The sequence below is a fragment of the Sesamum indicum genome, linkage group LG9 (genome assembly GCF_026168435.1).
Source record: "Sesamum indicum cultivar Baizhima isolate 11 linkage group LG9, ASM2616843v1, whole genome shotgun sequence".
Lineage (NCBI taxonomy): Eukaryota > Viridiplantae > Streptophyta > Magnoliopsida > Lamiales > Pedaliaceae > Sesamum > Sesamum indicum.
In genome coordinates this window covers 2867769-2893293 of record NC_142665.1, presented here as the reverse complement: position 1 = coordinate 2893293, position 25525 = coordinate 2867769, and the positions used below count along the sequence as shown (strand labels likewise).

Genomic DNA, 25525 nt, shown 5'->3' with positions numbered 1-25525 from the left:
ATTACTTTTCCATCTATTTTTATGGTGAACTGACCAAAATGCTCTTGTGGATTAAAATTATAATTTTTGTTTTTTTTTTATGGATTAAGTGGATAATTTTTTAAATTTTTTCATCCATCTCGTTCGATTTCTTTTATAAGTTTTTAATTTTTTTAAAAAATAAATAAAATATAATAAGAGTAAAGTTGACAATTTCATATCTCCATCCAAGGATTACATAATTTCATCAAATATTATGGGATATTTGTAATAAAAAGGTACTCGTAATTATGTCAAACCTCATGAGAAATCATTCAAATTTACCCTTTAAAATATATACTTGTAATATGTTTAGATAAAATAAGATATTAGAACCACTATGAAAAATGATATTGAAAGCAACAGCATATATTTTTTTGTAAAATAGTGGAATTCGCTTTTAAATCTATATTAACAGTGAATTCAATAAAAATTTTATTTATTAATTAACTCGAAGTTAATCTTAATATCAATTTTTTTTGTAGATTTTGGACCATTTTCTGGTAGTGAACTTACACAATTCTAAAGTGTTTAGCATAATAAACTTTTTATATTGTAATAATGACCAAAATAAAGCCATTATATTGTCGGAATTTAGTATCGTGTGACAAATATTTTTATTTGGAAAAAAAAAAGAATTATATGAAGGATAAAAAGTGAATACTAATAAATAAATGAGGGTGTTTTGATCTTGTTAAGACTTAAAATTAAATAACTTAAAAAAATCTTATTTAAAAATATGGGTTGAAATTATTAATAAATGGATTTATATGTTAATAATAATGAATTGAAGATTATTATTTTAAGTAGTTAAGCTTAAAATATTAATATAAAAAAGAAATGCACTATACACTTATAAATAATGATTACTAACGTCATACCATTTTTTTTTAATTTGACAATTATACCCTTAATTACATAGTTATTATAATAATTTTTTTTATATAAAACTAATCCACGTCATTTCAATATTACTATACTAATTCTATTGTTATGTCGATAATATTTTAATTTTTTTTAAATATGATATGTTGGTTTATATACTTTATTTTTATTTATAATATATTTTAAAATATAAAATATTATTTACTATATACATGTAAAAATAACTTATTATGACAACTAATTTTTTAAAAAAAAAACCCAGGTTATTTGCATTTACCTCTCACGAGGTATAGAATTTTGACATCCACCTTTTTGAAGTTTGAATTTTTTGCAAGAGCTCCCTTCTACCATTATGTTGTCGTAATTCAAATAAAATCTTCTTTAGAAACAATAATACCCCTCTCCCTATATTTTTGAGAAAATCCAAATACTTTGAAAAAACTAATGAATAGTTATTTATTACAATGCACAATTTTTGGGAACAAAAAATGAATTAATAAGGTACACAAAGCGAAATTAATTTTAAAAGTAGTTCTTACTTTTATATATAATTATATATGGTTTATATAAAAACATATTTTTTGAAATTACGGACCCTCAGCTTAGTTACAAACTTCATCTGTAATATGTACGATCTATATATACGTTATTAAATTTCATAATTTTTTTTAAAGTCACATATTTTCTTCAATCTATGCGTTTTAATGTTCGTGGAATTATAAGATGTTTATTGCATTTTGATAAATACAACTTACACTTTTGAGGAAGAAAAGAAAAACATTTTATATGAATAATTAAGTTGTTTAAAGAAGTATTGCCCATATAAACTTAGTATATTTATATTTTTATAAATAAGTTAAATGCAATTTGCCCCTCTATGATATGTGAAAAAAAGTAAAAAAGTTCCTGTAAAAAAAGAATCAACAAATTACCGTATGTGTTTTGCAAAATGAACCAAATTACCTCTTAATTTATAAAAATATTTTAAAATCTATAAAACTCAGTAGGTTATGAGTTTTGGTAACATTTTATTGTAAGATATTCGAGTTCACAATATTTTTTAAATACGTTGGGGCAAACACCCTCGTGATCATAAAATCCATTTACACAAACGTAATTTTCAAACATGCGACTTCTATATTCTCTGACTTAGAATTGGCAGCCACGGCCATAGTTGAAGACATTTGAGTCGTTGAACATAATGAGCAAGCTAGCTAGAACGACTAATGATGTATATATGAAATGGAGGACAGGTTGTAGGCAGATTGAGCTTTCATGCATTAAGATGGTGGTTCCGACAAGACGACAACTTCAACGCCCTGCAATAAAAGCTAACGCTGTGAGGTCTCAATCTACAGGGATGCATGCAGAATATATGCATTCTCCATCAGAACAAGATTGATTGTTTGTGTATGTGTGTGTGTGTGTTGAATTTCCCTAAATCCTGAGTTGCCGGTTTCAATTTCAAGTGATGATTCAAATGTCACAATGTATGGGTGTAGTGATAGAGACAAAGCACTAATTGAATTTTCGTTACAATGTGAAGTCTGTTCAAATATTATCTTCAAATTCAGCAATTACGAATTTAACTCCGTGCTGAGTTGGTGAAAGTTGAATGGACTGGTCCCTGAATCTTTTTTCCCTTTCTTGGATATAACTATAATTTTACGATATTCTATAAGTAGCCTAATACAAATAGTTGATGCACGACATTTATTATAATTCACCTGAAATAGTCATAGTGAAGCTAATTTGGAGTAACTATGGTCGTAGATCTTTTATCCAAACTAAGTAAATTTTGGATCTTACAATTATTTTTATTTTCATATCTTCTGCAAACGCTCCCACCAGTCAATACTTTATATTGATATTTTGCTATCGCATTTCTTTTTTCAAAATTATGATACTAAATTATTTATCTATAGGAGTTACATAATAAGCAGTGTTTTAAAGAAAAATATAAATATACGATGATTGTGACGTTGACAATATCAATAGTGGTATAAAAATGTGTTTTGTTTACAACTTATATTTCTGAACCATTTAAATTAAACTCACATTTCCCTGTCAAGTTTTCAATTAATTTGTACAATTGTGTATATTAATTGTTTTCACGAAATACTCCAACTCCAATATTTTTCCCCTTTTACTTTGTGATTTTTGGTATAGTTAGAATTACATGTATTTTTAAAATTTATTTTTACTATAAAAGTAAAAGTTATTGTAGCTACATATTTAATGCACTAAAAAAAGGAGAAAAAGGAATTTTGAATCAAGTTCTTATGTTGCTAATGATTGGGCCAAGGCCCAATTTTCGGAGTTGGAAGCCTTTAAGTATGATTGCCGCTCTCGGCCCATTTTAAGATTTCGGGAACAGTGTCCTGCTTGTAATTATGGCCCATGGTATCTCTGTATGGGCCCATCAATTATTCTGTGCTTAATAATTAAGCGAAAAGGTATCGGCATTTTGATGCCAATAACACTACACAGCATCACTTCTTCCTCTGACGGGATTCTGTTCGCCAAAAATCTTCGCTTGTGAATATCATACCCCATCTCACCTGCGAGGCCGTGATTTCGTCGAGCAGTTGGCGCCCGCTCAAGTGTTTCAGCAGTAATGGAAACGACGGACCGCCTTTCTGAGATCGCAGTTGGCCACGATCATCCCGCATTTAAACTTCTTCTCTCGTGTCCCTCTGGCCTTTCTCCTTCTGAGGTTCTATCTTTACCTGAATGCTTCTTTGTACAGGCAACTGTTGGTTTTGGTCTGTTCTTCGCTTTTTCGACTTGATTACCTACTTAACGCGGGAAATTGTAGAATTTTAAATGCTGTTTGTGGAATCAGGTGTCGGCGGTGTTTGATCAGACATATGATAGGATTCCTCATCCGGATGTCACTTTGGAGAATTCTATTTCGGAGGTTTATTTCTACTTTCTGGATTTATTTTTCTTGGTTAGTTTTGGGGTTCTGTGGACGTTGAAATTGGAATTCGTGGAACTTGTGATTGAACGAAAGGACGAGTTTCGGTTATGTAATTGCAGTTCGTTTATTTTGAAAGCTAATGTGTGATTGAAGTTTTTGTTTACTTGTTAGATATGGGACAAGCGAGTTCAAAAAAATCCATCTTTATACAATGGACTAAAGTTCAGGGTATGTTGATGCTTTTCTCAAGGCCTTACTTTATATGTGTTCAATTAATTTAGGTATGGTGGCATTTATGTTTCATTGTTTGAATATATTGCTATATCTGCGAGTCTTATTTGGATTGGGAAAAATCTTTTGCTTCTGGCGCTTTCCAGCATCCGAGGCTCTTCCATTTCAGCAATATGTCTCGCTTGTGGGCTGAATCTTGTTTTCTAAGTGGAGTTTGTAGCTGTTGCATTAAAACAATTGTACTAGATAATAGTTTCGTCGTTTTTAAGTCTCTGTTGGAAAGGCCAAAAGCATGGTTTATGGAAGTTTCCATAAATTCATGGATACTAGAAACTATCTTGTGCAATTGATAAATAATGTTTCTGTTATTTATTAGTTGATAACTTGACAGTACGGTGGGCACACTTTGAGTGGCAGGGCTGATTCCTTTCGGAAGACTGATGTTTGCCTTCACCTTGGCTTGACAGATTATAGGTTCGTCCCCCCTCCCCCTTCTTTTACCTGAACAAAGCAGCTAGCTTCCGTTAAAATTACACCTTGCCCCAGTGATTTGTCTTATGGTCAGCCCCTGACCAACATCCAAACTGTTAAAGCAATCCCAATACCACCTGCAACTCTTTTCACACGTGGATTAAACTAGAAGCTAGTCTTTACATTATGTTTTACCTTCTGGACATTGAAGAGCATCTTTGCTTTCTATGCATTTCTCCTTTTTCTTTTTTTTCGTTATTTCTGATTTACACTTTTTGGAATTTATTTTCTCTATCGTATTTCTGTTTAGAACTTTTGGAGTATATTTAGTTTATGAATGAATGGTGATCAAATTAAATGAAAATACTCTTGTTATATGTGGAAACAATTTCACCTGCATAAACTGCAAATGAACTTCTCTGTTCTCATTGTGGCCTTAATACTAGTTGCTAGCTTTTAGTGCCACAACAATAGAGTGTGCATGCTTCAACTTTGTTCTTATTCTTGCTCAGGACATTTGTGGGAACAAACTTGAATCCTCTGTGGGAAAGATTCCTTATTCCATCTGAAGGTAAATTTACTTAATTATAATGTCACATAGAGGTGAAACAGTCTAAAAGACTAAAACTTAATTAATAAGATTTAACGTCATGTATGCACGTCATATAGAGGTGAAACAAAAAGGTAGTGAAAATATTGACATTTCGAAATTTTAAACGTTGGGTAAAACAAAATCCACAATCATTTCATTTTTGGTGATCCGTTTCTTCTTTTTTTTTTTGGGCTAACGAAGAAGGGGCAACTAAATCTTTTCCCTCTTCCCAGCTGCTTTTTGAGTGACAGGGCCCCTTTCAGTATGATTATTCAAAGACAAGGTGGTTTCTGTATTTGACCATTGTGCAGGGGTTGTCAAATGTAACTATCCCCATTCCTAAGCAATGCACTCCTCATGGTTGATCAGTATACTTTGTGAAGGTTGTCCATAACCTCCACTACTTGAACCTGTTGTCATGTTTTTATTTCTTGAACCAGAACATTAAATGCAGCTCTTCAGATTTCTTATATGGTTAGTCACTTCCCAGAATCATGCTCTCCACACTTTGAAAGTGCATGTAGTGGGATCCTGTAGCAATGAGTCAACATATTCCGCAAAGTGAAGATTAATATCAACCAGCTTCATGCTGAGCTCATTGCATCTGAGTCTCACTTGTGGGCCTATTCTGTGTGGAATAGAGCATAATGTAAGGGTACTGGAAGCAACCTGAGGATACTATCGGACCGCAAGGCCTGACTGGATGTGTATTGGAAGCTATTTTGGATTGTGGAAGGAACACGTCACCTGTCCAATGGGGGTCCTTTTTGTAGTGACGAATCTTGTATGTGTTCTTAAGAAAAGGAATTTGTCCATTTTTCGGGGTCTCAAAGGGGCGTGGAAACACATAAGAACTCTTGAATGGAAATGGAAAAGGGATGTAACTCCAGTTCCTTTGGAATCGCTAGTCAATCCTATTTCCGATAGGGGCAGTTGACAATTGAATCCGATTTTGACCATTATTTTCGTATCCGTAATAGTGCGAAAAGAAGACCCGACTCTAAGTTGTTCAAGAATAGTGGCGTTGAGTCTCTCGACCCTTTGACTTAGGATTAGTCAGTTCTATTTCTCGATGATTGTAATATATATCATCGAACGGAGGAAGTTTGAAATGATTTATGAGGTGGTATAATAGGCTCCAGCAATTTGGGTTAACCATTTTTACTGAATAAGGACAAGTGCACAGTTTCACTGCCGCAAAATCTCATTTGCAGGCCTCCACCCTGAAGGCTTTCACAATATCAAAAGATCAGACATGATCGATAGTTAATTAATTTATACAACCATCTAACCTCAGATGGAAGATTCTTTATCTTGATTAAGTATTCTTCTTGTTTTTGGACTCTATTCAGCCAAATATTTGAAAAATGTGTTTGTGCAAATGTTTTTTGCTGTTAGCAAAAAGTGCTGCAAACACCTGCCTTCTTTTCCTTTTAATTATCTAAGACCATAAAATTTGCTTTAGAATTTAATCATGTGTATGAGGACTGAAATGACGTACTTGGCCAGTTTAATTGTCTATTTTTAGTTCAATTTCCTCTAAGAAAGATTGCAACAACACTTGGTACAAGAAAGAGAGTAGTGAAGTAGGAGTATAAGTGATGATAGTGCTATCTGAAATTTGAAATTGCTACTTAATGAACTACCATGAGAATTATTATGAAATTTTACTTGCAGATGATTGGAGAAGGTGCCAACATACCTCTAATCCTCTTGGCAATGGTGCAATTGTAGAGACATCTGACCAAGAAATTGTGGTGCTCCAAAGAAGTACCAATGTTGGCGAATTTCCTCGACACTTTGTTTTCCCTGGAGGGCATCCCGAGGTACCAATTAAATGAAGCCCTTTCCTCTTTCTAACCATATTGTTGTATTTTAATGGGCATCCTCTTGCTGTTTATGTGAAATGCAATTTTGTTACTCTAATGTACCTAAGAGGCAGTTGAATATGCCTTTCAATGTGACAGCATGCAAGTTCTATTCACTTTAGTCATATATAACACTATCAGTATAATGTGTTTTTAATGGTTTGTCATTTAATTTTAAGGTCAGTACTTGCTCTCATCCTCCCTAAAAAGGAATACCTACTGTGTGCTTTAACTTTTGATAGCCCCAAGAAGTTGGCATAACAAGCCATCACACTAGTGGAGAATTAACCCATCAGATGGTCAACAGAAAGGTTTCTCAGGAAATGTTTGACAGTATTATTCGTGAAGTAGTTGAAGAAATTGGAGTTCCTGCTACTGCCCTAGTAAGTGTAATCCATTTAGTTTATATGTTGGTAGAAAGTGTTTGAAACTGAGCTGAATTTTCACATCAAATTATTCAAATTGATGTTGTCTCTAGGTTTCCGTTGTCATTTCAACTCTATCATAGCTACTTTTCACTTTATGGTTTTATTTCTTTATTAAATTGTTCCATGCAAATTGTTATTCTTCTCATGGCTGCTTGTGGTAGATCTAAATATTTATCCTCCATAATAGGCTGAGATATCTTCCTGCAATTTATGCGTTTTGTCCTAAATCCTACTTAAGTCGTTTACTTTTGCATATTTTTCGGCAGCACAATCATGCTGAAAGGGTTTGAAGGATGGGTTGAAATGTGTTTCTATGCTTTGAGTAGACTGGATGTCTGCTCGTTAACATTTAACCAACTAATCAACACATTTATTGAGAAAATTGGGTGTTGTCTCAGTTCAGTTTGATGGTTGATGGAGATAAAACGGTGCAGCCTTTTTTATTAACGGAGATGCTTTGGATACTTCAGATACAAACTAATCTGCAAATTGCTCACTACATAAAGGGATAATTTCTTGTGCGAGTTGTGTTGTTTCATACTCTAGTCATCCAACAAGATGTTTTCTGTTTTGGCGACGGCCGGCAGGAAACCCCGTCAAGCTAAAAGAAAATTGGAACTGATACAAATGCATGATTGCAAATAGAGTGATATTTAAATGTGCAGCGACTGGTGATTAGTATCCCAGCTCTTGTTCCTTCCATCCCCACCCCTATCACGATTCTGATGCCGACTGTCTTTACTGAAGCTTGCTTCTGAAGTAGTTGTATACCATGTGGAACCAAGCATGCCACAAGACAAACTAGGACAAACTTAAGTTCTAGATATTGGTCATTTGTTGTTAATGTTGAATTTGGTCTCATCAAAGGTTATAATGACAGTGTTCTGTGATACAATAAGACGGATTCTTTTGACATTTGTTGTTAAAACGCAGAGCAAGCCCGTCTTTATTGGTATATCCCAGAGGGTGTTGAATGTTAGGCCAACAGCGTTCTTCTTCATCAAATGCAGTCTTCAGTCAAAGGAGATCCAACAGCTCTATGGCAGTGCTCAAGATGGCTATGAATCAACCCAGCTTTATACTATGTCAATGGTCAGTTATATATATATATATATACATATGTATGTACATTCATATGCGTGGTGTACTTTTGAGAGCAGCTATTTATTTAAAAATCGGTGAAACATTTCAACGTTCCATTAAAGGTGTGCGTGCAGATTACAGTAGATCTGATAAATTGGGTAAAGAAAAGCAACTCAGGCCAACTCCTGATCCGGGTAAAAGCTTTGAGTTGCTGAGATTTTAAGTTTAGCATTTTATTTAAATAACAGGACTCCTGACTACCTGCCATTGCATAGTGTTTGGCCCTGGAACTCCTTTTGCTGGAAATCACCATCTTTCAAGGTCAGAACCAGGAGCTTTACCTTAGGGACTAAACCAAAAGCCCAATCCATAATATATTTGCTATCTAAAAAGTGTTTAATGGATTCAAGCATCATATATGAGATATAATACCACCATGATTAAGATGCACAGGATTACAGGAAGAGAAGATCTCTTGCATAATTATTGTTATCTAGAAATCAAGAGCTACAGAGAAAAAAGAAAGGACTTCAAAATGTTCTTTAGGTCTACTCAACACCTCATTAAGTAAAAAATATCCGTGAAAGAACTTAACACTAATTATTTCTACATTTCTGTTTCATTCGTCGCTCCTTTGGAAAAGGTGAGTTTCGCCCAGCTTTCACAGTATTCGGTGGAATTGCTTTTATGCTGTCGCCTTTGGACCATTTGCCGAATTAATTGTTACTTCCCAATGGTTTATTATCAGAGTGACGTGGCTGTGGCTACATCTAAAATGCCTGGATGTCACCAAGGAGGATTTGCACTCTATAAGTTGATGGTAGACGCTATGAATGAAGACTGAGATAGACGCTATGAATGAAGACTGAGAGATTCAGCGCTGCCAAATCAAGATTCCTGCACTTTGTTTTGGGCACGGTTGGTTCAGTTTCTTCCACATTGTGCCAGGTAATGACAATGTTTTTCACATTAATGAAGAAGCTGACTACTCATGTTGGATTCACCTGCTTGGCCCTACTATTGCCTTTTTAACATCCTTACATCGACCTATTAAGGTATTGCGTGGCTGTAAGTGACAATTTGAGGTACTTCCCTTTTTCTGGGTTGTATTAGTCATATAATCAGCTATTCTTAATTTCTCAAAATTAAGGACTGTATTAACTCTGGCTGGCTGTTAGTGAGTAAAAGTGAGGCCTTTGATGTTCAATCCAAGGGCTCAGATTCGTTTATTTCCTCAAATGATTTTGTGTGGGGGTATCAGATTTTAATACCCAACATCATAATCCTCATTTTAATCTCATATTACTTCATATCTTCATAATCATTCTGAAAATACATTCCAAATAAAAAGCTGTTAGTTTTCGAGGGAAAAATGATACCTATTAATTTGATTTTGTCTTTTAAGAAATAAATTTATTTTAAAGAATTTTAAGGTTTTCGAAGAAAAAGTGAAATAACTTTAGGAAAAATTGTTTAACAATGCCAAACAAACGCAGGTTTTTTCACAATTTGATAAAACCAACATGCCATCCAAATTGCAGTTTATGGTTATAATTAAGAGAGAGAAAGAAGGAACACAAAGATATTATCTTTTTATGGTTATAATTAAGGGAGAGTTGAAAAACCACCCAATTCTTTATTCAATAAATATTTTGATATATATGCAGTATAGGTTTAAGATTGTTGTACCCAAAAACTTTATTTATATTTATATTCGCATCCGGAAATCGTACAATCTGACCACACAATTATTACTAATATTATTCAAATACACAATAATTACATGACGTGAAATAACATGGTCCATTATCTCTTTTTTCAACTTTGAATATATTTTCCCTAATATCTTTTATTTAAAATTATATTGATATGCGATAACTTATTTATAATAATGATTTTCCCACTAACCTCATATTTGTTCATATTAGCATTGTGGATCCGGCGAGCATATAAAAAAAATTAATGTGATATGATAAGAAAAAAATTATGAAAAAATATATTATAATTATAAACTATAATAAATGTTGAAAAAGTTAAAGTGCAAAAAAAATATGAAATAGTGGGTGGTTAAGAGAAAAAAAATATAATGTGAAATTATTAAAAAATATTATATTAATTTGATCAAAATTTTTTAGAGAAAAAAATAAAAAATAAATTTGATATTTAAAAATTGGTACGATAAAATATTTTCTTTTATAATAATAAATGCGCGTAATACGAGGATTAAACTGCACATATTATTTAATCGTCCGTGCAAAAGAAAGAAATAATATTAGTCATAAAATATTAAATAATAATTTTGACATTATCATTAAAGTATATTTTAAGTGACAACATTGTGCCTTAAACTGTCACAATAGATAATTGTTGACAAACTTATAATGATAATTTTACCCACATTGCCACCTTAAACTATTAATACATAAATTTTTAATTTTATCCTTTTTTAATATTTTCAAATAATAATTTTGTGCTTACAAAGGAATAAATATAATAATATTAATAATATTTTATTTATATATATTATATGTATCCATTTATTAGTATAAAATGTACATAAAATATTAAATTATGGGCAAACCTAAAATTTTATGTAACTTCCCCCCCCCCCCCCCCCTTACGTCATCATATCTTAATGAAAGCGGGTCAAGTATAAACAAAGAACTTTTGAAGGCGGTCTAAGCCTAATTTTAAATTTTTTGGAGCAAAATGTGATTTCATAATTTTAAAGGGGGTCTATATATAATTAACTAAAAAAATTCAGAATCTTGATAGTATTTATTTTTTTTATGAAATTCATTAAAATAAACCGTCAAACCATATTAAATTGTTGTGTCCTTTAGACAGGACGCATTAAAATATCTCTGGAGAGTAGCACAGAATAAATTGAGATTCAGGAAAAATATAAGACGATAAACAGGAATTTTCTCCAAAAATTTTCAACTGCCGTCTCTAAAATAAAAAGAATAGCTTGTCGTAAATAAAATAAAAAAAAAATATTGCACGTAAAATTTTGATTTTAGGACCAGATAAATCAGGAGAGACATTCAGCAAGTGGAGGTCTGTTATTATAGTTGGTTTGTTCTTCGACCACCTCCACCCTCATATTCTTCCATCTTATTTATTTTTAAAGAAGTTTTAGATTAAATAAACTTTTCAAACATTTTCACCGCAACATGTCCTAATTACCATAATAAGAGAGAATACAACTCTAATAAAAGATGCAAAAATTGATGATATATATCAAATTTCCTCCAGTCTTTCAACACTAACCTTTTCTTTAAAAAAAACAGAAAGAAATAAAGAAATTACTCTGATTCTCAATTTCCTCATGATCATCATCATCACCACCTTTTAAAGGAGCCCATTTGTTGACTCCCAGTTTTCTCTTTCTATTTAAGAGCTCTGGATATGATTCAGAGTACATATATATATATATACATATATACATATGTACGCATATATATATATATATAGGTTCATTTGTTTATTTGTATATATATGAGATTGATGTGTATGCAAAGCTTTTGTTGCATACATGTGCCTTTGATGGCCCCATTATCTTAGACTCTACCTTTTTTAATTCATCCTGACTTTTTTCTCTTTTCCTTTGTTGAAAAAAGACTGCCTAAATTTCTGATTTTTCTTACATCTTCTTTTGTTACAAACTAGAGATTTATGGCCCTTTTGGTTTTAAAAATGGAGGGGGGAAAAAGGTGGCTGCTCTTCCTTCACAACCAAGGTATATTTGTCTGCATTTGATCAATCTTTCCCCTTTTCAACGAGGAAAAAGGGACACATTCTTGATTCTTGATGTTTGAATGTTAATGTGAATGTGATTCTTTCTTTTGTAATGAATATTGAATGATGATGTTGTTGTGGGCAGGGAGTTGAATTGGGATTCATTGATAAGAATGAGGAGTTTTGAAGATGATGAATAAGAAAGAGAAAGGCATGTTTGTTGTAGATTAGGATAGGTTGATGAGGTGAGATTTTGGGCTGTTTTCTGCAGTAAAAATGGAGGTTGCATCATCTGGGCCTACTCCGACGACACCCCGGAAGAAGATGACCAAGCAGTTGACGGGGAAACGGGACGACACCGAGCTGCACGCTGCAGCTCGTGCAGGGAACATTGTTGCGATAAGGGATGTCATTAATGGTGCTGGAGAGGAGGAATTGGTGGAACTGTTGGCTAAGCAGAACTCGGCAGGGGAAACACCCTTGTACGTGGCTGCGGAGTACGGGTACTATGAGGTTGTGAGGGAGATGATCCAGTACTATGATATGGCAGCTGCTGGAATCAAAGCCAGGAATGGTTTTGATGCACTTCACATTGCTGCCAAACAAGGCGATTTGGGTATGATCTCTCTTTGGAGATTGGTTTTCTGGTTTGGTTGGTTTGTGATTAAGTGTGTGTGTGTGTGTGTTGCAGAAGTGGTGAAGGTGCTGATGGAGGCTCATCCAGAGCTATCTATGACGGTTGACATGGCAAACACAACGGTGTTGCATACGGCTGCAGCACAAGGGCGCATGGAAGTTGTGAATTATTTCTTGGATGCAGAGAGCAGCCTGGCTGCTATAGCTAGAAGTAATGGGAAAACGGCGCTGCATTCTGCAGCAAGAAACGGACATGTAGAGGTTGTTAAGGCCCTTTTGAGTAAGGAGCGGGGGATGACTGCACGAACTGATAAGAAAGGGCAGACGGCTCTCCACATGGCCGTTAAGGGTCAGAACCTTGAGGTGGTGGAGGAGCTGATCAGAGCGGATCCTTTGACGCTTAATATGGTGGATACTAAGGGTAACACACCGTTGCACATAGCCTCTCGGAAAGGCAGGTCTCAGGTATAACTAGGCGGTAACATTTTGCTCTGCCATGCTGTTGATGTTCTGCTTTTAGCTGTTTTTGCAGATAGTTTGTGTTATCTCAAGCAGCATGCATGTTCTTGATGTAACAAAATAGGTTAAATCGTTGGCTGTTGTTCTTATAGTTTTAGAATTTTAAAGGTTCAAATACAGCATGCATTGCTGCAACTTGTTAAGCTAAGTGGGGATAAATTTGGCATTTTGATGGGGGATTAATCATAGCATCGATCATGAAAAAAATTTGCCGTTTACATGATTCTTGTTTGATTCTGCAGAACGTTGAAAAGCTGCTAAGCAATAAAGAAATTGATACGAGAGTTGTCAACAGGTCTAATGAAACAGCCATCGACACAGCAGAGAAAATGGGGAATTCTGATATCGCAGCCATTCTTAGGGGGCACGGCGTTCTGAGTGCCAGGGCGATCAGTCCGCAGTCGACCAATCCAGTACGAGAGCTGAAGCAAACGGTGAGCGACATAAAGCATGAAGTCCACAACCAGTTAGAACACACACGACAAACGAGAAAACGTGTGCAAGGCATCGCCAAACGCATCAACAAGATGCACGCAGAGGGGCTCAACAACGCAATCAACTCCACGACCGTTGTGGCTGTGCTCATAGCCACCGTTGCTTTTGCAGCTATTTTCACGATTCCTGGACAATACGTCGATGACGCCAGAAGCATCCCTGACGGACAGGTGCTAGGTGAGGCTCATATCGCACCAAAAGTACCGTTCATAATCTTCTTCATCTTTGACTCAATCGCGCTATTTATTTCCCTGGCCGTTGTCGTGGTGCAAACGTCAATTGTGGTTATAGAGAGCAAAGCCAAGAAGCAGATGATGGCAATCATAAACAAACTAATGTGGCTGGCCTGCGTGCTTGTCTCTGTGGCATACCTGGCCTTGTCGTTCGTCGTGGTAGGCAACCGCGAGAAGTGGCTAGCTATTGGAGTGACGATTATAGGAACGAGTATTCTGGTTACAACATTAAGTATAATGTGCTACTGGGTAGTTATGCATCGGATCGAGTCCAGCAGCATGAAGGGCCTCCGGAAGGATTCTCTGGGCAGCAGATCAAGATCCGGGTTGGCTTTGATACCATCGGAAACAGAGGCTTTGAACAGTGAGAAGAAAATGTATGCAATCTGAGAAACCTCCCTAACAAAAATGTCATCTTCTTTTGCATATTAATGGCAGTTGCTCTGTGTTGTGCAGTCATCTCTTTGTTGTTCTTTAGAGTAAAAACCCCAACCAAACAGACTCAACTCAAATCGCACCGCAACAACGTCTGACCGCATAATGATTATTATTAACAACAACAACAGCAGCAGAAGCAATAATATGCTACAATTTTTTACAAGTTTAATGATGCACAAATTAAATTAATAGACAATAATATACTATTGCAATAAGTTCTTATATAATGTAATTCAAAATAAAAGTAACATACCTTTAAGATTACTATTTTCCTGTATTTATTCTTATTATTGTTTAAATAAATACATAACTGTGCAAAGCTATGTATATAAGTGTTTATCCAATTCAATCAATATTTTCTACCTCTTTCCTAAGCATGTTCTTTCTAATCCAATATTAGATATATAATAAAACGTACTAAATTGCATATTTCTATCATTAAATCAAATATATTCAACATATTAAATAAATCATAGATAATTATTTCCATTAGCACCTTTCACATAAGAGTCGACTTTATATTCAAAAAGTAAAATGCGTTTTTTATCTACCAAACAATCAAACCACTACCTTAATATCGTCAATTTATTTGGTATGTAAATTTTGTTTTGTGTTCCTATAATACATTTTGATACTATATATATTATGTATTTGGAACAATTAAAACTTAAAATTTATTTAATTTTATAGGTGAAATGATTCTACGAACTATAAAGTATCAATACACTAAAGACGGCAAAACTCATTACGATCTAATTAGAATGTAATGTACGAATTTGATGATTTTCAGATTGGATTTGGGCTGCAATTTTTTAAGAATAGTAAATATTGAATTGTAAAAACAGTTTAAATTGGTCTAACACATACGTAAACTTATAAATTAATCTATTAATGTAATCACCTACAAAATAAAAATTAGTTCAAAAATTCTACAGTAAATTTTTATTGCATCTCGAATTGCATTATATATATACATAAAATGCACTTTCAATTAATTATAATTATTAATATCAAATATATATTTATAATAATTATAAAAATCATAAATATCTCATAATTATTAATTAAAAATAAAATAAAATAATAATTACAATTAAAATAGAATATCATCCGTATATTCACCGCCCTGAGTTTTTAACTGGATTTTATGCAATTTAGCCCAACAAAATCCCCAGTCAGGCAGTCACTGTTCTTCTGTTGTTATTTGCCTGGTAACGACGACGACCACCCAACCCCGATCCCAAAGCCGCCACCGCCGACGCCATGGATGAGGAACTGCTGGAACTGCAGAGGCAGTTCGAGTTCGCACAGCAGGCGAAATCAAGCATCCGTTTGTCCGAGCGAAACGTTGTCGAATTGGTGCAGAAACTGCAGGAACTTCAAATCATCGACTTCGATCTCCTCCACACCACCTCCGGAAAAGAATACATCACTCCGGTAACTGATTCACCTGATAAATTTAAAATACTTTTTAACCCATTTTTCTGTCAAAAGTTAATTTATTCTGTTGCTGCATGTTTGGGTTGTGTTGGTAGGAGCAATTGAGGAGTGAAATAGTTTCTGAAATAAACAAGAGAGGCCGAGTATCTTTGATTGATTTAGCGGACACAACAGCGGTCGATTTATACCATGTCGAGAAACAATCGCAGCGTGTTGTGTCCGATGATTCATCGCTTATGTTGATTAATGGCGAAATAATTTCGAATTCTTATTGGGACACCGTTTCTGAAGAAATTAATGAGAGGCTCCAGGAATGCAGCCAAATTTCGTTGGCAGAAATTGCGGCACAGCTGCAAGTTGGCTCTGAGTTAATAGTCTCCGTCCTAGAACCCCGTCTCGGGACTTTGGTATAGTGCTTTTTTGAACTTTTGATTTTTAGTTATTAGAAATGTTGGGATTTTGTTTGTGATTATTTTGGGTTTCTGAATAGGTGAAGGGTAGACTTGAAGGTGGGCAATTGTATACACCAGCATATGTTGCGCGTGTGAGTGCAATGGTTCGCGGTGCAGCAAGAGGAATTGCTGTTCCAATGAATTTGTCCGCACTGTGGAGCTCGTTGCAGGTTTTGTTGCAAGATATGGATGGGTTCAGTGGCGTGGCAGTTGAGAGTTCTTTTTTCCAGTCATTATTTAATGGATTGGTTAGAGGAGGCGAGATTCTTGGCTCGGTTCGTGCTGGAGTTCACTGGACGCCTTCTGTATGTGACATGACTCTTTTTTATGACAAGTTCCATTATTTTGTGATACTTTCGCTTCACATATTGAATGTGGTTTGTATACCAACTCGGCATAGAAAATCTATGCTCCTGCAATTGATATTGTGACGATGTTTATCTATTCTTCTGTCTTGGATGGAGTGTGTGTAGTGAAAGGTATTGACTATGTTCTTGTGTATAATACTTATGATTGATTTCCAGGTATTTATTGATATGTTCTATCCGTGGAACAAAGTCTAACTTATGATGTGTGCCATTTGACAGGTCTTTGCTGTGGCTCAAAGAGAGTGTGTGGATTCTTTTTTTTCGCAGGTGCAGAACTTCTCTTGTTTTCTTCTTCTATTTTTAGTACATGGATACCTTTATTATTGAACTTCAGTCTGTTTGTCCATATAAATAGTTTCACTAATTGTAGTTAATCTGAAGCAGATTCTTTTGCCTTTCTCTATATGTTTGGGAATTCAATAAGTAATTCTTGGGTATTCAAAACTTTTTCTTCTTCACCTTTTCGATTTACCCTTTTTGTTTTGACATCTGAGAATTTTTGCTCTTTCCAAGAAATTTCTAGTCTTTCCAGTATGCTAGATGAAGTCTCTGTAAAAATTCATGCGATTCATCTGGAATTTGAAATCTTCAGACCAAATGTGAGAGAAAGCTAGGCGGATATATAAGCAATCACTTTTCCTTATCCTTGAATGCTCCCAAACACAAAGTCTTGAGCTTATTAGTTGTCCTTAATTAATTATAAAAGTTGAACAATTGAGGAGTTTTTGACTTTTTTCTTCCCGGGTGCTGCAGAATTCCTTCATAAGTTATGATGCTCTCCACAAACTTGGAATTCCACAACCTATTCATTTTTTGCAGGTATCTTAATCTATTTGGGTTCTTTCCCTTTCTTCTCTAATTTTGAGTGACTTGAACAACTTAAGTTCATACACCACTTGCTGAGTCAAATTTACTCAAATGACCAAGTACATTTGGCAATTATCTAATTAATTCTTGCCTGTGAATTATCAATGTAGTCCAGATATCCTGATGGTAAACCACTTGCTACTATCTTTGCACATGGTTCACTAATTGAAATGTTGGATGCTGCCGTGGAGGATGCTATTGAACGTGGTAGCTGGTGAGTGTCAAATGCATGTTTCCTTTTCCATTGACTTGTTGCATAATCTCATTAATGTTGTCACAATGTGTTCAATGTATTGAACAAAAATTGTATTTACTGCTTGCATAAATGAGTCTAATCATGACTCATAGATTGAACATTGCATGTTGTATCGCTTTATATTGGCTCGAGTTGCATGGGGCTTGACAGAGATTAACTTATCGAAGCTCATTCTATAGTAACTCAGAGATGAAATGAACAGGCCGTAGTTCATCTCAAATGCTTGCGAAGATTGGTTTATTTAGTTAGAAATTTTAAATGCTTTGTACAACTACCAAGCTTCTGAAGCTCACCATGGCAATTAAGTACACTTGATTCTGGAACAATCTAAACCTCAGCTCCAAAAGACTTACTTATGTCACCATGAACATGCCTAAAGGTATAGCTTCAGTAACATATAACATCCTTATAGACTTGCTGCGGGGCACTTAGGATACTGTGGTGGTCTGTTAGACTGCCTAGAGACTAAATCAAGATGCTATGTACTACTGAAGATTTTAAAGTGCCAGAATATCTTCAGCTCTATAATCACTATGTCTAGCTGCTTATTGAACTATAGAAATGCGTAGAATTCATCTTCTTAGATCTGCTCGATGTGACTGGCTTTGTGTGAAGCAAAGCATCCACAGAGGCCTTCCAGAGATGCAACTAGTGCTGCTAAAGATTCAAATCTAGGATAAATAGAAGCAAAGTTCATATCAATATTTACCAGCATGGCACGCACATGTAACAGAAAATTCTTGATCTCAGTGAACACAAAATAACTATTGGCACCCAATATTCAGAAAATGGTAAAGGCTTGGGATAATGAGATGTGGTGCCAAAGTAGATAGAAAACTTTAGTGGTTTGGATTTGTGGTGGTTATCTCTACCTTTCATGGTCGAGATTTCGGCTAAAGGTTGGTTTTGTTCTACGATTATAGTTTGCAGCAAACAACATATTTGGTCAGGGGCTCTTATGAATGCCAATTGTTAGAATCCCGAGACTAATTTTTAAGATTCTATTAGCAATGCTGACGGTTAGAACTCTGAGACTACTGCAAATAAATCATGGAATAGATAAGCAATTTGAGTGTTGAATGCATATTTACTAGCAGTATGGATTGCTATAAAATCGTAAAACATTTGAACGAGTATCTTGAAATTTCCATCCTTTGGTATTCTTTTCCTTCAAGACTTGTGGTTATATTTCTACGTTTTGCACATCTGATGCTTGTTTGTACCTTGGGCTCCAGTATGCATTACATGCATGTTCAAAATATACTGCTTTTCTCTATTAAATGCAGGATAGATTCACTTACCATTTTACCAGCATCCTTTACACCCCAAGATGCTTCAAAGATTCTTTCACTGTGTCCATATGTTCAGAAAGCTCTAAAGGTGATTCATTCTTATTCTTTCACTATTTGCGGCTACTTATTGGCAGATGATTTTCTGTCTAATAACTTGTCTTCTGTTTCAGTCCAGTAAAGCACAGCTGCTGGGGGAATCCTACGTTTTTAGCGATGCCTTGGTGAAGGTAAGTATCTTAAAAATCTGATGAAGTAGTCAAAGATTGAATTCTTGAAGTTTTGAGAGGGAGGGATAGTTTTCATGGGGTTGTTATCTGATAGTTTTACGTGAATTACAGTGCGTATTTCTGCATAGGTATGTTATATGAAGTTCTAGCTCCTGAAGATGCTCAGGACTGTGAACAGGTTTCTCATTTGTCTTTATGACGACTTCTAGTTTGTGGCAGGCTTTTTCAGTTCTCTGTAGCTTGGGAATTGTATAAGTTTGTGCTAGGATCAGACAGGTTAGATATGCATCATAGGACACCTGATTGTGGTCCTACTTGCCATAAAAAATTAGGTTAGGCCGGTTAGTCCAGATGGTTTCAGTTCATCTGTCTTTGTCTTTTTTGTTTCCTATTATTTTGACTTTTTCTTTCTCTTTCAATTTTTGGGTAAGCTGGAGGAAGGTTTTATTTCATTGTTCACGGTAGAGATGTTTATTTGCCTGAAGATACATGACTTGATCTTGTAAGCATTATACCTATGAAGCAATATAGCATCATTGAGACAGATTGAGTCCTCTTGGTCCAGAGGTTCGAGAAACACTTCTGCTCCTACTATTAATGATTTTTAGAGTTGTCTGGGGATTCGATGTTTCTAGACTTGTATTTTACATCATTATAATATGATGAGGACTGACCTCATTAGTGAGGTGGAAGTTCTTCATTATATAGAACATCCGGTAGCATCTTTGGAAGTTTCTTGGTGGAGTATTTCTTATTAAGAAACTGTAATCGTGGATCCCCATCTTTTACTTGGCTATGAATTGAAGTCCTGATCCTGCTTAACGAGTCAAAACAATCTAGGATTTAAGTCACTCCTCGGAACTTATTTACTCAATCAATTGTTTCTGACCAAGTCCTACTTCATGCCTTCAACATGCAGCACCCGCGAAAGCTCTATCAACAAGAGCAGAGGATTAAATAAAACACAAGACAACATGCAATATGCCTGAAATCACCTATGGACACTCAGCTTATAAAGTCATTATAAGATAACCAGAAACATTAGCCTTTTTGGAAATGGTTCTAAATTTTCCCGTATGGATATTCTTTAAAATAGTATTATTGACATTTTCTGGATACTCAGTGATGCATGAAATTATTGAACAAAATGGTTAATGTAACATGTGGAATCTAATGAAGTTGGTAGTGCAACATTGCTTTTGGTAACCCACTGATGCTTATATATTTTATATTTTTCTCTAACATATTACAGAATTTATTTGACAATATTGAGAAAGAGCTGGAGAACTTAAATGTTTCTGGATTCAGTACTGCTGGGTTGTCTGAAGGTTCACATCCCAAAAAAAATGCCACGCACGGACATGATGATAGCAGCAGTCTAGCTGATCCAGGTGAATATGATAATCAAAATGTTATTAGTAAATCAGCTTCAGAGAAAGGATCTAAGAAGAAAAAAGGAAAAGCTACTGGAAATGCTAAGGCTGGGAGCGCTGAAAGTGTTCCAGAGTCCCAAGAACCCACTGGCACTAAATCTAAGAAGAAGATGAAAAAGGGAAAGGTTATCCCAGCTATGCAAGTTTCTGATTCAAAGTCAGGTGGTAAAAGAGATAATGAGAGAATGGATGACCCTGGCTTCCTATCTGAAGAATCACTAATTCAAAAAATAATGTCATTGATCCCGGACTTAGAAGAGCAAGGTGTGCTATGTCAACTTTTCTCCAGGTCTCTGTTCTTTCTATTTTCATCTGTTTCTGACAAAAACTCATGTTAAATAGGTATGGAGGATCCTGAGACAGTTCTTGCACCTCTGGCAAACTACTTGAAACCCATGCTGCTAAATTCATGGATGGAAAGAAGAAAGGCTGCTTTTACAGAGAATGCTCAGAAAATGAAACGTGTTTTTGACAATTTACAACGGAAGCTTGATGAGGTAATGACAGATATCTCATTTTGTTTCTTCAGATCCTTAACATGTTTTGCTATATTAAAGTATCCAAATTGAGGAAGATAATTGTCTATATCCAATGATAAGATGCAGCAGTATATTTCCAGGATTTACCATTGCTGCCTAAATGATATTGATGATCTGATGTAACCTTCTGCTCTTCACATAATCAGTAGTTATCCAATGTTATGTTCTCCCCTCATGTTTGATTTTGTTTTGCTGAAATTGTATATTCTTCTGAATAGAGATACAAATTGTTTTGAATTAATAACATCTTTTGATCCAGGGATTCTTCAATATTCAACTATATGAAAAGGCACTAGATTTATTTGAAGATGACCAGTCAACTGCAGTAAGTTTTGTACTGTAGTTTTGGTTTTAATGTGATTTTATGATAACATATACTTAAAGGAGCAGTTTGTTTGCCTTTATAGGTTCTTTTACACAAACATTTGTTACGAACTGCAGCGACCCCAATTGTGGATGCTCTCTTAGTTAATCTGGTAAGGATGCAGAGTACACACTGTCCTTTGGGCTTTTGAGCATGAAATGGTCGTCATTCTAGGTCTGATATTCAAGTGTTCTGTGCAGGACATACACAACAAATTGAGGAATGGAGTTCAAGTTGAGGAATCTCAAAATACTGAATCTGCATCAATGAGCTTGGCAGATAGAATTTCCTTGGTAAATCTTTTAATACAGAAGCTCCCGCCACCCTTTTTCTCATCCACACTCTGGATTTCTAATCTCATTTTTCTTTGTCTACAGGCAAAGGGTATTCCTGGACCTTTGTCAGTCAAAGCAGTCGGGCTAGTTGAAACCTTGGAGGGGAAGGTCAGTGCAATCCCTTGTATAAGCCATATACATGAGCCATTTGACAGGCTTGGTTTGCTAATTTTCTAATGGCAGAGGGTGGAATCATTTATGAATGCAGTAAGAGAATTTGCAGAGGAAAGGTAAAGAACGTGTCGTGATGTTAAGCAATTTCAAGCATTTACACATAAAACTTATTTTGTTTGCATTTTTTCTTCAGCGGGTTAATGCTCAAAAAACTTGATAAGAAGTTGGAGAGGACTCTTCTGCATTCATATCGTAAGGTATCATCATGCCTCTATTTTACTGATTGAAAGGGGTTTATTATCCCAAGTCAAACTTTTTTGACTTATTGAATTGTAAACTGACTGACTTACCCTTGTATTTATAAGATGGAAATATCTATTTTTTGTCATGCTTTTGTCTTTCCAAAAATATTGAATAATATAATTGAACATGCACATGTAGAATATATATTTATTAACCATGTTTTATTATTTCAAAATATGTGAAAAGATATTCTTTTGGTAACATTCATATATTTATTCAAAACAATTTAAATAAATTAAATGTAAATATAATATATAAACTTTAAGGTTTTATTTCATATAATGTCAGTGATAGAAACCTGACAAGGAAAATTTCAAATTATATGATACTACACGAACATATTAAACTCCAAGAAGCCGCTCGATTTCGTTCTCAGTATTTTCTACAGATAATTAAGTAGTATTACTCCAAATGATCATGAACCATGAAATAAAGTAATGAATTTGTTAACGCTTCTTTAAGGGTAAGATGGTCTCCAATTTATGATAAAATTGAGTTGGGTGTTACCTGCCATTTTCTTGAAAACAATCCTATGTGCCTGTTTGAGAATCACAAGGTTCATATGCCCCTTCTGCAGAAACATAGAGGGGTAAAATGCCATGTATCTGCATATGTGTATCTAAATTGTTAGATATTGGAAGTCTGCATCTCATGTTCTTGTTATATATGCATTCCCTGATTAAGATATTAAAATCATTGTCTATAGCTCTTGTGTCTCTCGTTGGGATCATGATGTATAAGTGATCTCCTAGAAGAAAGAGACTGTCAGATATTTTAGTCTCCTGGACTCCCCTGGATTCGTTCTCTTTCCGTAATTATTGGTCTAATACTTATGGTCGTCTGAATGTGTGAACAGATGATTGGGGATAATTTCTTGCTCTGTTGTATTTTGACATGATGCCTATATCTTCAATTTTTCAGGATTTGACGTCTCAAATTTCTGCTGAAACTGATCCTGTCTCCCTTCTGCCGAAAGTTGTTTCTTTATTATATGTCCAGGTTAGCTTTGTTCTTTTATATGTGTTTCAATGGATGAGAGCTCGGATCAGTTTCTAGGTCTGTCTCCTAAATTTGTTTATCTTTTCTTGCAGGTACATGGAAAAGCTCTTCAAGCTCCTGGCAGGGCTATTTCAGTTGCTGTTGCTAAGTTAAAGGTGCGAATTTTTATTTTTGATCCCCAAGAGAAAGAAAAGAACTACTGTTCTTTACTGCTCGTTAAATTAGTCATATGAAATTGAGATATGACAGACTGTATGGTTACACCTGTTGATTTAGGGTTTCATCTCAGGATATAGTATAAAACTCAGAGTTTCATTTGTCTAGTATTTATACCTTATTACAATTGTGAAGAGCACCTAAAGAGGTGGTGTCTCAAGTTTCTTTGGTGCATCACTTTTTTTAGAAAATTATTCCAGCAGTTTTCTTTTTCTTGTCTCAACCTCCATCTCTCTCTCTCTCCCTCTCAACTTCCATCTTTTTATTATGTTTTGTTTATTTAATTAAAATATATATTTCAAAGAAAGTAAGTTTTAAATTAATTGCACACAACTGGTGTGCCACACACATCAGTTGGATGATGACAATTCCATGCCATTAGTCTGGTGTTCTGACTCTGTTCCCATTTTACTGGCTCCCATTATTAGATGTTTTCCACCATGTGGTTGCCCAAATGGATTACTTTCGCTTTAAACCACTCTTTGATGAAGAGTTATATGTGAAGAAAGACTTGGGGGTGTCTTACTTGATTTGCTGTTCTGTGCAATTTTTCATCACGGTATTACTAAATCATAAGTGTTGAGATCTGGCCCCTCACATTGCTTCCATTTATAGGACAAATTGGATGATATAGCATTCAAGACTTTAGCCGATTATCAAAGTGCTGCAGTGACCCTACTGTCTCTAATATCTGCTGGAACTGGCAATGTGAGTTAACATTATGATATTTCTTTTCCTTTATTTGGCAAGTCCAGATCTTATTAATATTAGAAGTTGAGTGACGTTTTGATTCTGTCAGTAATATATTTGAACCCTGCATTTTCTTTAGGAAGAAGATTGTACATCAAATAGAATTTTGAGCAAGAGGGAGCTCCTCGAGAGTTCAATGCCAGCGTTGAAGAGCTTGGTGTTAGGTAGCAGCTCGTAATCTTGACTTGCATAGATCTAGTTCCCTCAGGTAGACTTTGATAGGTGGAAAGTACATACATTATTTATTCGTTTAGACTTCTAAAAAAATGTTAAAACATCTGATCCTTTGATGAAAAAATGTTTGACATCTTTTTGCTCTCTTGAGGAGCAAATCGCATGCCGTTTACAAGTAACATTTATTACCATCTTTCTGCAAATGGATAAACGAACGGAACTTCTGAATCACAAGAGACTCCAAGAAAACGGAAGCTTGTGCAATGATACTTTGAATTCCTCAATTCTTTTACTCAGAGCATTAGAAAGCATAAACTCTGCCACAGTTGTTTTCATTCATTAAATGTTTGTGAGGACGTTCTTTTAACACTCAGCTCAGTATACTGTTGTTTCGGTGTCTTAAGTTGATTTGATATATTGAGCCCCTGCAAACCTACATGCAGAATGAATTTTGTTAGTATGTTGCCGATTAAAATTCCGTTCTTGTTGGTTCCGTACCATAATCTTTTGTTGTCTTAGCAATCTTCATTTTAGGCTCTGAGACACAATCTGCATAGATGGTAGGTTGTTTGATGAAAATTTGTAAATGATTTGCCGTATAGTTACCAGCCATCTTGCTCTCTTTGTAATGTGCATGTAAATAGATCTCCTTTCCCGTGCTAATAGTAATATCTTGGCACTTTAATGTGGTAAAAGGTGGGATTGAATCACGAATTGTACCAAAGCGTGGTATGCACAACTATAGGGGTCTGATATTTGTGCGCACTTCGGATATAAGGTAGAATCTGTTAAGTGCTATGCCCTTTTACAGGTCAAGAGAGTTTGATATATTTCG

The 25525-nt window shown here is 34.9% G+C and overlaps 3 protein-coding genes across 8 annotated transcripts; all 3 read left to right on the top strand.

The window, feature by feature from the left end:
* Positions 1-3378: 3378 nt before the first annotated feature.
* NUDT9 (nudix hydrolase homolog 9) lies at positions 3379-9738 on the top strand. Of its 5 annotated transcripts, none has more exons than XM_020696961.2 (10): positions 3379-3619; positions 3749-3823; positions 3998-4054; positions 4449-4531; positions 5041-5099; positions 6855-6946; positions 7231-7371; positions 8350-8508; positions 8622-8693; positions 8775-9241. In XM_020696961.2, exons 1-10 carry the CDS (start codon positions 3521-3523, stop codon positions 8850-8852), a joined length of 915 nt encoding a protein of 304 aa, XP_020552620.2. In that variant the 5' UTR covers positions 3379-3520; the 3' UTR covers positions 8853-9241. The 5 variants fall into 5 exon arrangements, with proteins under 5 accessions (XP_020552620.2, XP_088741419.1, XP_011089405.1 ...); XM_088885293.1 differs by having other exon boundaries at positions 6798-6946; XM_011091103.3 differs by lacking the exons at positions 8622-8693; positions 8775-9241 and adding an exon at positions 9248-9738 and having other exon boundaries at positions 6798-6946.
* A 1400-nt stretch (positions 9739-11138) lies between these two features.
* LOC105170366 (ankyrin repeat-containing protein At5g02620) lies at positions 11139-14630 on the top strand. Of its 2 annotated transcripts, XM_088884557.1 has the most exons (5): positions 11139-12241; positions 12386-12856; positions 12932-13341; positions 13638-14067; positions 14182-14630. In XM_088884557.1, the coding sequence occupies exons 2-5, from the start codon at positions 12517-12519 to the stop codon at positions 14511-14513; spliced, it is 1512 nt and encodes a 503-aa protein (XP_088740683.1). In that variant the 5' UTR covers positions 11139-12241; positions 12386-12516; the 3' UTR covers positions 14514-14630. The 2 variants fall into 2 exon arrangements, with proteins under 2 accessions (XP_088740683.1, XP_011089404.1); XM_011091102.3 differs by having other exon boundaries at positions 11140-12241; positions 13638-14628.
* Positions 14631-15704: 1074 nt separating this feature from the next.
* Positions 15705-24869, top strand: LOC105170365 (E3 UFM1-protein ligase-like protein). Its single transcript, XM_011091100.3, has 20 exons — positions 15705-15998; positions 16097-16408; positions 16492-16758; positions 17041-17088; positions 17575-17640; positions 17799-17902; positions 19231-19324; positions 19407-19463; positions 20716-21160; positions 21239-21393; positions 21695-21760; positions 21843-21911; positions 22000-22092; positions 22177-22242; positions 22318-22364; positions 22442-22505; positions 23473-23550; positions 23643-23705; positions 24382-24474; positions 24596-24869. The coding sequence occupies exons 1-20, from the start codon at positions 15825-15827 to the stop codon at positions 24692-24694; spliced, it is 2460 nt and encodes an 819-aa protein (XP_011089402.1). The 5' UTR covers positions 15705-15824; the 3' UTR covers positions 24695-24869.
* The last annotated feature ends 656 nt before the right edge of the window (positions 24870-25525 follow it).

What these genes read in the sequence shown, in the direction of transcription:
- NUDT9 (XM_088885293.1), top strand. Translation starts at nt 3,521, where the DNA reads ATGGAAACGACGGACCGCCTTTCTGAGATCGCAGTTGGCCACGATCAT. An exon ending in AGCTTTATACTATGTCAATG is followed by an intron (nt 8,509 to 8,621) that starts GTCAGTTATATA and finishes GTTCCATTAAAG; the next exon opens with GTGTGCGTGCAGATTACAGT. An exon ending in CAGGCCAACTCCTGATCCGG is followed by an intron (nt 8,694 to 8,774) that starts GTAAAAGCTTTG and finishes GCCATTGCATAG; the next exon opens with TGTTTGGCCCTGGAACTCCT.
- LOC105170365 (XM_011091100.3), top strand. Translation starts at nt 15,825, where the DNA reads ATGGATGAGGAACTGCTGGAACTGCAGAGGCAGTTCGAGTTCGCACAG. An exon ending in ATGCTCTCTTAGTTAATCTG is followed by an intron (nt 21,912 to 21,999) that starts GTAAGGATGCAG and finishes TGTTCTGTGCAG; the next exon opens with GACATACACAACAAATTGAG. An exon ending in TTGAAACCTTGGAGGGGAAG is followed by an intron (nt 22,243 to 22,317) that starts GTCAGTGCAATC and finishes TTCTAATGGCAG; the next exon opens with AGGGTGGAATCATTTATGAA.
- LOC105170366 (XM_011091102.3), top strand. Translation starts at nt 12,517, where the DNA reads ATGGAGGTTGCATCATCTGGGCCTACTCCGACGACACCCCGGAAGAAG. An exon ending in TGCCAAACAAGGCGATTTGG is followed by an intron (nt 12,857 to 12,931) that starts GTATGATCTCTC and finishes TGTGTGTTGCAG; the next exon opens with AAGTGGTGAAGGTGCTGATG. An exon ending in CTCGGAAAGGCAGGTCTCAG is followed by an intron (nt 13,342 to 13,637) that starts GTATAACTAGGC and finishes TTGATTCTGCAG; the next exon opens with AACGTTGAAAAGCTGCTAAG.